The sequence below is a fragment of the Polyodon spathula genome, chromosome 20, assembly GCF_017654505.1.
Source record: "Polyodon spathula isolate WHYD16114869_AA chromosome 20, ASM1765450v1, whole genome shotgun sequence".
Taxonomy (NCBI): domain Eukaryota; kingdom Metazoa; phylum Chordata; class Actinopteri; order Acipenseriformes; family Polyodontidae; genus Polyodon; species Polyodon spathula.
The window spans coordinates 21,591,784-21,603,903 of NC_054553.1; the positions used below are offsets into that span (position 1 = coordinate 21,591,784).

The 12,120-nt window shown below is 39.1% G+C and overlaps 1 protein-coding gene across 2 annotated transcripts in view; it reads left to right on the forward strand.

Moving 5' to 3' along the window:
- LOC121295687 (SAP30-binding protein-like) overlaps positions 1-12,120 on the forward strand; it is a 30,344-nt gene that overhangs the window by 5,261 nt on the left and 12,963 nt on the right. For both annotated transcript variants that reach the window (XM_041220649.1, XM_041220650.1), the window contains exon 4: positions 8,750-8,792. In XM_041220649.1, the coding sequence (XP_041076583.1) occupies positions 8,750-8,792 (43 nt within the window). The remainder of the gene's footprint in view (positions 1-8,749; positions 8,793-12,120) is intronic.

The window sequence follows — 12,120 nt, forward strand, 5'->3', positions numbered from 1 at the left end:
AATAAGATCCCTAGGTATTTATTGGAGAATAGACTATTGTTGGCCAGGGAAAGCAAATTCTGTTAAAGTACATGGTGCTAACAAAATAATTCCAGTAAATCTTACCTAACATTGCCAACATTTTGTAGGTCTCCGATTTTCCTATATGAAAAACGCACACGTGGTTAAGGTGCGATTGAATGTTAGATTTGAAGCTGTTAGTGAAGAAAAAAATATCAAACAGACTTACTTGATATAGAGATACTTGAATGCAACACTTCCAGTCAGCGTAAACTTGCATGAAGGAGTTCAGTCAGGAAAAACAGTGATTGGGACTTAAGTGCAAGCTAATGCTGAGCTGGGTAGATTGTGTGTAATTAACTGAATTTATTGCACGGTGACAGGTTCACATGTTCCTGAGTTAGAGCTGGGCTGTTTCTTTATCTAATCACAAGTCTTATCTTCAAAGGATTGCCTTGAAGTGCCCTTAGTTGCGGGCACTTCATTCTACGGTGAGAGATTTACACAGAAACGGTCAGTCTGATGCGGGACAGTGCGTGCTAGTTTACAACTGAACACTTTCAGGAGAGTTTCTTTTAACTTTCTTGGGCCAGGACAGTGCACAATTGACATTTCTGTTTTGCCATTTTCAAAAAGCTGAAACTTCCTTCAAACAGAAAACCCATCTTGTAAGGCACTCCATTATTTTGCCATTGGCCAGACTCTCCATTTTTATTTTATTAGATTGTTCATAACAAGTTGAAAGGTCATCCTAGGAATGCATTTGAGCCTCTGTGTATTAGAACTGGTGCTGTGTTTCTCTGGAACTTTAAGATCTATTGCACAAACGGCAAATAGAGCACCAGACATGATCAAATACATGCTTGATCAATATTTTAAGTGGCGACTAGTCAACTATTTGACATTGTCAAATTAGTAGTTGTTCTATGTCTAATGTACATGGGTTGTATTGTAATTGTCTGCTTGTAAACATTTTGGATTTGTCATGTTCAAACCGATTGATTTTACAATCAATTCTTGGCCCTAGTTAGTAGCTTTCAGAATGCACAAAAAGTTATATTTTGGGAATCTATTCCTAGTATAACTCCTCTAAAAATAATAGGGTAAAAAAACCTTTAGTCCTGCTTATTTCTGTATCATAAAGTAAACTCAAAACTATTAGCCTCATAGGTACTGATGGGGTCGAAAGTAATTTCTTGGAAGTAATTGATACAAATTAAAGCTGTGGCTGTTGGGTGGGTCCTGTTTGTTCTCAGATGTACAGTGCAGTCTCTGCAGATTGTTCATACCTGTAGTCACCTAATAGTCATTTACTGTACTTACCTTTGACACTCATCCTTTGAATCACCAAGGTTTGTGGTTGTTGAATGGAGTAGAAAAAGCAGACACTGCCTAGGATCATCAAAAATGATGTCTTTCTGTCTAAACCACACATAGCCCTTTCACGAATGGAAACCACAAGACACGATATGCTTGTGAATAACCTGGGAGTCCCAGCTCATGTTCTTGACTCACTCATTTCTTTTGGAGCTCCCGAGCTTAGGCTCATTAGAGAAAACCCAACTGCCAACATACTTTCACTCGTTATCAATTACTTGTCATCTTCATTATGTATTTGTAGTGATAGAGTAATCTGTTGGACCCTGATTCTCCTTGGATATAGAGCTGTTTTTGAATGATCTCTTTAGTTTCTGGGTTGCAGTTAACGTGTACATCTGTATTTTAAACCTGTTTGGCTACTGTACATGTCACAAAATTAACATCAAAACTGGACCCCATTTGGCCAGATGGCAGCATTGTGTACCAGAATTTTTTTGGTATGTTGCAGACTTTTACAGCCTTTATGTTTTAAAACTTTTAAATTAATTTTATAAATCCACTTCCTGTGTTAGTTAAAAGGACTATCCATAACTTTAAAATGCTAAATAGTGGTAAATATACATGCTGAAGACACTGAGAAACACTCCTAGTGAAAATGTTTATTGCATTTTACAAAATTTCTTTTAGTTTTTCAATAAAGTGAATGGGAAGGACCACACTACTACAGGCTTGCATTTTGTTACCTGTATTACAAAAATTGAACTTAAAGCCTTGTGGCAGGATATCGAAGTTTTTCTGCACTCTCTAACACACATCTGCAGCAAAACAACACTTGTGGGAATTTGATTTTAACGAGATAGGAACATGTTTTGGGACATTTTTCCTTCTTCACACATGCAAGCTAAACCCTGGCAGAGTAATACATGAGCTTGTATGTGGAGCAGGCATTCATGTAATCCGCAAGCAGCAAGGTCTGAGTGACAGGCCTGCGGGCAGGGCAGGGAGCTCGCAGCAGATCAACTTTCCTCTCTCTGAAGTGTCTGGTTTATGCAAGAAGCGGCTGATCTGGGTTAATAAATGTGTGAGGCTTTGGTTCAAAGGTGCTGCTGAACACTGCAGGCATTATTCCCTAATTTAAACAAGGTTCATGCTGAACAGTCACTAAAATCCTTCTGTTTAAATCACTTCTCCAGTTTCTTTCACACATCAACATGGATTTGTCCAGCACAGTTAATTAAGTTTGGATGGAGTTTTTACCTTCCTAGTTGTTCTGTGTGTATTTCCAGATGTTTTACTGATTCTCATGTAGTTACTCAATGCTTTTCTCAAGATCTGGATAACCTTCATTTCATTTTTTGTTTTAGTATCCAAAACCCACTACTTCCTAAGTCGTCACAGGTCTAGTGGTAGCCTTATAAACACAGACAAACCAAGATGCGACATCATTTGATTCCTTCTTGAACAAACCAATGTTATGGAAGTGACAGAATCTGATAAATTTATGAAAACCACTCAATAGATAAAATGGGAAACAAGATCACACAAAAACTTTTGGTGATCATGTCTGCTGGAATGTAAAATGATTAATTTATTGCTATATAATGCACACACTCCAATACATTCTTTAAATAAACTTAGTATATGGACTGGACTCCACTCAATAGGATATCTTAGTCATATACAAACAACTCCACCTAAGGAAGTGGGAGTGGTGCCAGAACTCGGGCTTTGTTTTTCAGTTCTAGAAGCTTGGGGTTGACTTGATTGAGGTCACACGGGAACTTAGTTTGGCAATGGATCAGTCTCGACACAATTGCTACTGGGTGTTATATTTGAAAAATAAACATTTTTATGACAGTTTTGGCAAAGACCTCTTATTGCAATTTTAATTAAGATCTTTCAGACAGTAAAGTTTCCAATTTCAGCATAGGTCATGTTTTATGAAATTGTTACTACCTGACTATGCCCTTTGGCTGATTTTAATACAATGTACATTTCATTGGACTGATTTCAGATCCTGATTAGCATGAATCTTGTTTAACATTAGGTAGTCCAAAAAATCCCTGCATGAAAATCCTATTCATTGCAGTGCATCATTATTTGTCTCAATTGTTACACTGATAAAAATATCTGCTTGCTCATTTCAGATATCCCCCACATTTTCAATAAGTTTCAATCTGAGACACAAGAGCTCTAGTGTGCACTATGACAGTAATACATTAAAGATTATAAAAAGATGTTCCTTGTAAATCTTTTTATAAGCAGTTCATGTTTGTAGTATAGCACAGCTGTAGAGCCCTTGGTGATTAATCTGTACCAGGCAAAACATTCTTCTGAACTGAGCCAGAAGCACTTGAAAAAAACATGCAGTCCAAGTTATTATTTTAATAAACCTGAAGGCCGTGTTATTTTGGAGCTTCCTGCTGTACTTTGCAACACAAACCAGTTTTCTGGGATGTGCCACTTAAAGGTATAGGGAAACACGCATTTAAAAAAAAAAAAAGTTTTCTACTTAAAACTCAAGATGAATCGGGAAGGATGTGTTGTGTGGTGTGTTTTTTTTTTTTTTTTTTAATAAATAATTTGGTTTGTAACTTTATTCAACAATTAATGTAACCTTCACAAGGCTGCAGGTTCTGTACAGGCTGGTCACAGAAAACTGCATGTGAATGTCTTTTCAACATATGCACTGGTAGTCCAAGTGCTGGGAGAGTCTTTGAAACCTACTAAAGAGACTAGAAATATATTATGTAGGCATTGCTTGTAACAGCTGAATAATTATAGTGTATGCATGGTTCATGCTATAAGGCAACAGCCACTTTTTGACCTCAGAATGTACGGGAACTGGACGGCCAATTAAAAATGCTTTTAGATTTAAGTAGAATCACAGAACACAAAACTATGGAAGAATGTATTGAGTTATATTTTGTTGACCTTGGGGAAACTGCATCTTTTAAGCTGTCCTTTTAATATATCTATTCTAATTGTCCAGTTTCCAACAGACTAACTGTTGCTGTGGAAGGTATTTGACTTGGAGAGCAATGGTTTCTCTGATTTAGGATCCCATACTGAGAGACGTTGTATCTTTGCGGACATGCCTTCCCAGCTCTGTCTCCACTGCACACCCCTGGGAGGACTTTCTCAGGCTTTTCAGGTCCTGCCAATCTTCCTGGAACACAGCAAAAATGAATTTTCATAACATTCCAAACCGAACAGTACCGATGAAAGCTAAAACCAAACCTGACACCGTCATTTTCTTACAGTAAAAAGCGATAGCTGTATTTTTGGGAGCTCATCGCGCTCTTTGCTGTATGTAAATTGTTTACATTAGCATCCCTTAATTTTAATACAGTAACATAAATCAAGTGACAAGCTCTCAGTAGGTGTAACCATGGCTTCATACATAGTCTGTTCAGATGGCCAGAGCTGTTTTGTTTTCAGAGTTTTTAAAACAGTTCATTGATGAGAGGTGCTTGTGATAGTACTAACAGGCCAACCACCAGGCATACGGAAACGCGAATCCTGTGTACCCTAAATCTTTGTTAAAAGAAATGCATCATACATTGCGTTTGTTAATTACAGGGTGTAAACTTAATACAAATTTAAACTTACTAAAACAGCCAAATGAAAATGAAGTGTTAGTTGAGGTCTTGAACAAGAGTGAAACTGGAAAAAGCAGTGAACTGGGCTAAGCTGCAAGTCCTCAGTAAGGGTTGGCATGGACATGCACAACCTCAATTGAAACCAACGTGATAGGAATCTGAGGAAGACCATGCTTGCTGCCCAGTTCCAAAATGAGTAAAAAATAAATAAATATGCACCTGGATTCAAAGGAGCATTGTAGCCTAGCGGTACATTGTACATTCTATTGGTACTTTGATTGAATTGGATCATAGTAACAGGCTATATTAAACCAGCAAACTAAATGAACTTTTTGTGTATTTTTTTTTTTTTGGAGGGCTGGTGGTGGGCCTGCATACTAGCTTTTGTTTTTTGCTGACATAAATCTAGGTGAAGTTTTAAATTTAGAAAATTTTCCAGTGATTTGCTGTTATAAAATACTGCTAGACATCTTAGTCGCCTTTGAAAACCATGAGCATTGTGTTCACCATATTCTGCTTAATTGTCCTGTGTGTATAATGAATCAGGTTTACAGACTTAAGGGAATGGGGTTTCTTCTGTGGTATGAAATTGGCAGATGGAGAAATATTTGATCTTGTCTCTGAATGAAGGTCCATCTCCTATAAAGATAACACAGTTTAGGTGTCTCTCCTTGGTAACAGCCAGCTAATCTCTGTGGGTCCGGTGAGTCAGAAAGGCTGTTTTCTTACAGCATTGTGTGAATGGAGCCCTGCCTGGAAGGGAGTCTCTTTCCGCTAACACTTAATGCTTGGCACGGCTTTAAACAGCCCTGCCCTGGAGCTGTGGCACTTTCTCGTCCTGGGGAAGCTCCATATTGTTGGAATCTACAGGATGTTTTGAATATATTTATAAAGGTACTGAAGCAAATTCACAGGATGTCCTTTAACTATTTGGAGGACAGGATAACTGGCCAGGGTAGTTAGAAACTGAAGAGCTCTTAATATCTGACAAGATCACAAACCAAGTGTGTAAGGCGCTGGGTAAGGAGATATAGGCCTCAGGTGTTGAGTCTGAGAAACCAAAGAATACCAGTTGGGTTGTTCAGGTTCGCACTTGGAGACCTGTAAGCTCTCGATCAGCTTGCCAGCACTATGCCTAATCATAGCCGGTGCATTTGTGCTTTACCTTTTGAGCACTACATTCATAACTAAATGAATCAATAAATAAAATGTGCTGGTTGGCCCCAGTGGTGTCAATAAAAATGACATGGTTTAGCATTGTAGCTGTATGTGAGCAGCACGGTATTTTCCCTATTAGTCGTCGTGAAGTATAAGTCTGCAATGAGTAACTCAGTGATGCAGACTGTCTCCCTTTCAGTCAGAATAAATTCCATTTGGGTGTAATTGTAAATTCCAGCAGCTATAACAGTTCAAAACATTTCAAGCTAGGGGCACTTCAATTTTCACTAAACACAGTGAACCAGAATTAAAGGCGAATGCGTAGCCACAGGGATTTAGAACTAATTTCTCACCGTGTCCGCCTCTGCCAGAAAAGGCCATGGGTGTCAGACAAGATGAAGGCAGCACATGTCTATTGCTCCTTTATTCCAATACAATCTCACAGGGCTTAGTTTCATGTTAGGGAATGTAGATCGAGATCATCGATCATTCCACACTACAGCACTTATCAGCAACAATATACAGAGAGATGCGGAGAATCTGATGTTCGTCAGGTTAATGGGGTAATCCTGGTTGGTAATGTGTTGAAATAATATACTAAGAAAATAAGAACGTGTACGAACGAGGGCAGGCTATTCGACCCATCTAAGCTTGTTTGATTCCTAGTAGCTGATTTTATAGTAAAGTACGTAGACATAGTTAATATGTTAGTATTAAAATATATCCAGACCACTAGAGAAAGCTACCACACTGTATGTCTTGTTGTATAAACTCAAGCTGTGGAGAATGGTAGAGATATCTGTGTGTGAATGTGAGAATCAGTCGATGCAGGCAGTAGGTGAAGGACAAACACTTGCGGGCTCGGGTCGGATTGTAGGTCTTATTAAAGCAAGTTGGTTCACGGGTAAGAAGGCTGCAGCGGATTGCGGGTTCAGGTCAGGTCCTGTAGTAGTGGGTCTGGGTCGTAAAAATCGGACACACGCAGGACTGTGCCCTCAGCACTCTGGCATGGTGATACTGCCACGGGTTAAGTGGGATAGTTTAGAGGCTTTAATCCCCTCCCTCACTTGCACCTGTTTTTGGTGGTGGACCCCTCACCCTTCAATAAGCAAGAGTGGTTAATTCAACCACTTTGTTTCAAATGACAGGGACTGTCTGCGCCGTACCGTACTGCACTATTAATGAAGACGTTTGTTCGTTACAGTCTGCGGGAATCTGGCCCATGTGTTCTCAGGCTGGGATTAGGGTTTGTGTTTGCGCTGTGACATTGCTGTTAGCACAGTTGTAGTTTTAGTGAGTGCAAGCCTCTCAGCCTAGCACGCCTAATCCAAACCTAGCTCCTCCCCCAGCGTTCATTTAATCTCTTGGATCTTGACGCTGGTTGCTAGGAGATGCAAAGGCAGCATTGTGTCTCTGTAGGGCCAGTGAATAGACACTGTGTTCCACAGAGCTGTAAACACCAGAGCGGGGAGCCTCCTCAGGGTCACCTTTAATTGAAGAACTTGTCAGACATGTCTTTTGTGTTGCAGAAGCAGGGTGGGTGGAGCCACTAAATAGTCACAGTTTTTCTTGTGCTGAGGGATTTAGTCTATGGGTTGAATTTCTGTTTGTGATAGATTTTACTGACAGTAGTTTTTAATTGGTTAGTTACTGGAAACAGTTTCCAGAATCCTCGCTGCAGACATGAGTAAAACAAAACTGTTCCACAGATACCTTCAAAATGAGAATAATGTAACAATAGGAAGACACATTTACAGAAGATTTTGCAAAGATGTTTAAGTCTTAGTGAAACAAACTGTCAGATTTGATAACTGGCAGCAATGAATAGATCAGTGTGACATTTCAAGCATTTACTCTCTGTCAAGGCCAACTTGCTTTTTTTTTTTTTTTTTTTTTAACACACCTAGTATGAATATACATATGTTAACCCAATATGCTTTATCAACAGTGCCGATTTTGGTTCTTGAACCCTATTTTAACATTGAGAAACAAGGACTCAGAAAGCCATTTTCAATTATCAATGTCTTTTTCAGTTATTTTTACTACATATTCTATTATACTCAATTATTTTTTGACATAGGCTAGTTTTAAACTTAAATTTGATATGTGAACCACATATAGGCTATACAGTAGCGTTTATGATTCTTGCGTCTTTACATACAGTCTGAGGGTAACGGGAGTAAAGTCATCATTAGGTGAAATGTTTGATTATACATTTCTCATGAGCCCTAACCCTTGCTGTCTGTTTAAATTTTTTATTTTATCTCCCCCCCCCCCTTCCTGGATCCCATAGACATAGATGACACATTTTACTTTTGTATGAGGCACTTCTATCATTTTAAATCTTTCCTTGTTTTAAATCCATATGTAACCTGATTTCTCAACACCCAATGTATTTATGAAGTAAGGATGTTGTCCAGTGTGCATCAAAGATCTGCTGAATCCACCTGAAAGTTGTGTCACCTGGACTTGGACCACTGCACCAGACTGCAGGCTGTCCACAGCTACACATCCCTCGGCATCCCTGCTGCCTTGTGTGCTTTGCTCACGCAGGGAAGCAGAATATCATAGCGGTGCCTGGATGCCTTGGGATCCCCTCTTACTAAACTGTAATGCCTCCCATCACCTCACTACCCATCTTAATCCCTGTTCATTCTGCTTTCTTCCAGGACATATCTGAAGGGGAGAAGAAGGACCCAAACGAGCTTGTTGGTAAGTCCTGATTGGATTGGATTACCCCCAGAATTTGCAGAGCCCTTCATTCAATTTAAGTAGTGTTGGGGATGTAGTGGAGTTGTCCAGTCATAAAAACCTGGTACTGTGTTAAACTCCCTGCAAAGTGGATATAGTGGAGGCGGTCATACATGTGTGTCTCATTTAAAACATGTTTGCATATATCTGGAGAGCCACTTATCCAATCATCTTAGAACTTGGTATTAAGATTATTTGGCTGAGTATCAGATGCTGGGGATATATGGGAGTGACTGTTTGTCCGTACATCTATGTGTCACACTTATGTTTGTGCATATATCTGGATAATCACTTATGTATTTGTCATGAAACTGGATAGTAACATATCAGCTTATATTGTTAATAATATTGGGTTCTGGGCATATACGGGGTGTATGTCTATCCGTTCATCCATCCGTCTATATATGTCACACTTGTGTTAATCTGGAGAACTGCTGTTCTGTACTAGTCTCTAATACTGTTGATACATTTTGTGGTTATCCGTTTTTGTTTTAAAATACTGATTTAATTTGGAGCCTTGGTGGGGATGTGTGATGCTGGCATACTTGTTTAACTGTCTTTCAAGACTACAGATAGAAACAGATTTTCAGCGTACTCTGGCATTGTTTGCACCAGTCAAATCAACGTTTCCAAAAAGTTTCTGTCTTGGGTAATAACACGGCTATGATTGATGGGGGGGAAAAAAAAAAGTATGTTTACACCACATGCTTTCACTGGCTGCCTACCTGCATTAATCAAAGCAGAGCCCAATCTGGTAAGACAAGGACAAGGACTAATGAAGCAGCAGGAGCATTTTTAAATTTTAGATTTCCAATGAATTAGAAGCAGAGAATGTGAATTGATTGATTTTATTAGCTAAAACTCATACTGTGTAATGCACTCTCTGTTTCAGCAAAAGCTAATGCTTCTTTTTGATTAGTTTGAAGCATCCTATACAAATAGTAAAGCTCTACATCAAATCCTTTTCATAATAGGGAAATGTATTTTATAAACATTATTGTTTTTAGAATGTGGATTACAGATTGTACGTGAAGTTGAAATTCACTGCAGATGACCACACACATTATAGTCCTAGTTGAAGTTTATACATTTTAAATGTGATGATTAGTCCAGTGAGCTTGAGCATGTCCAACGTATAATACAAAAAATCCGTCCCACAGTATAAAATAAATGCAGAGAAAAGGTTTAATGAAGGTTCATTCAAATCCTCAAGTTATTCATTATGAAAGGCACATCAGCTCTTGATATGCTGATTCACCATGTCAATTGCTTACACAATACGCACCCACACCAATGATCTACTTTGAAAGATTTCCGAAATGCTAAAATTTTGGCACAAAATAAAGGTTGTAGTTTAGAATTGTGAGCCCACACTAAAAGCAGTTTGCATTGCTGTTGTGAACTCCTCTGCTGGCTTTCTGTGCAAGTGATCATGGGTCTGTGTGTAGGTAAAATTGCAGCCCCAGGTGGGAGACAGCTGTGAGTAACTCCACAGGGGGAGTGTTGAAAAAACACAAACCAGGCCTGATCCTGCTAGACTGATCCAGAATCAGCGTGCGCAATAAAAAAAAAAAAAAAAATTAAAAATGCCAGACTTTTTTTGGCAGCGTAGTTGTTTAATCTTCAGGCACGCAAGCTTCACCCCTTACTTGAAACCACCCTGTTGCACTGTCATCATTCAAACTAATGAAAAAACTACTGCTGCAAGCCTAGTCAGGTTGTGTGGTTTTGGGGAGATGTCCCACTGTTATTACATGAACTTGCAAGTTTATTACTGCTGAATAATGAAATTCATTCATTCTTGTCATTCTTCTTGTTTCTGAAGCACAGTGAGCTGTGGTTAGGACCCACGCCCTTACACTGCACAGCTTGTTGCAACGACGTTTGTTGGAGGTAGTATCTTGATCCTTAACATTTTAGCCCGATTTTTATATTGGACCATGTTTTCAAAGCACTTACTCTAGTCTTAAACTCCTGTTTTCTGGAGGAGGTACAAAATTAGAACCAAACAACTAAGTAATGTAATCCAAGTTCTCATCAGCATTCAGAAGATGTTTGTTTCTAATCTTTTAACATTTACATGTTTCTCCTTTCAAAAATTAGGATATAATTCAAAGGCAGGAGGAAACACTTTGAAGATATGACCCTTCATATTTTATTGAGATGCTGACTTAAACTCATTGTGCGAAATGTAACCATCCTTTACTTTGATCTGTCCTAAATCTACAGTAGATACTGTGGCTGATCTGGGAATGTGCCATTGTTCCACCCTTAACTCTTCAAACATAACGCCAAAGCTCGCTCAGGGATGCCATGAGGGGCCACATGAACTGAGCTGTAATTGGAACCTGTGATATAATAGCAGTTGATAGTCACATTTTTATGTTGTGCTGACATTAGTATATAAATCAGTTAGTCCTTGAATGGCAGTCAGAATAATGATTCTGCTTGGACAGTCTGGATGCATAGTGGCTAAAGTCTCCTGTGGCTTAAATGGTAGAAGAACCTAGAGAGTGTCGAGAGCTCTCAAAGGCTCAGAGTCGGAGTCGGTGCCATGATTAAAAAATATCTATATTTTAAGTCTTGGAATCCGCCCGCAGTTCTACACCAGGCTGCTGGACAAAGAAAGCACCAAGTGGAGTGTTTGTCTGGTGTTGGGCTAAAATTGGTGCCTGTAATCAGTCTTGTGGTTAGTCTGCCTATCACATCTTTCTTTCTGCACTAAAACTGCAGCTCTGACCACAGCTATCACAGAGTGTCACACTGCACAGACTAGTCCTGTCACTGTGTCACACTGGCATCTAAATTATCATGATTACAAGCCAAGAAGTTGTTGCCTTCTCGTAGGATGGCAGAAAACAGATAGACCTTTTTAAGATTATTTATTCTTTTTTAAACTGTATGTATTCTCAACCTTCGTTCTCTGAGCAGCAAAATTGTCACTGGCACAATTTTGTAGAAGGTGCCGTTACTCACTGCTAAATATCAATGCAAAAAAATGTGGTATTGTATACGAAGCGTGTTTTAACCCTTTGCGGTCCATTTATTCAACGCCTATCAGGTTCATCAGGTCCAATTTATTTTCAGATGCGCCGTTTCTTTTACACACACTGTTTAAATGGCCCTGCATATCAACAGGACACTCAGTACTGAATCTCCAGCCCTGCCCCACCCCTTGTTCGCTGTGTTTGTCACATACCTCTTCATAGTCGTGCATACTGATAAATCATCTCCTGATCACTCGTTTTATCACCAAACTCCTAAATAATGCAATCCAAGTCATTATTTT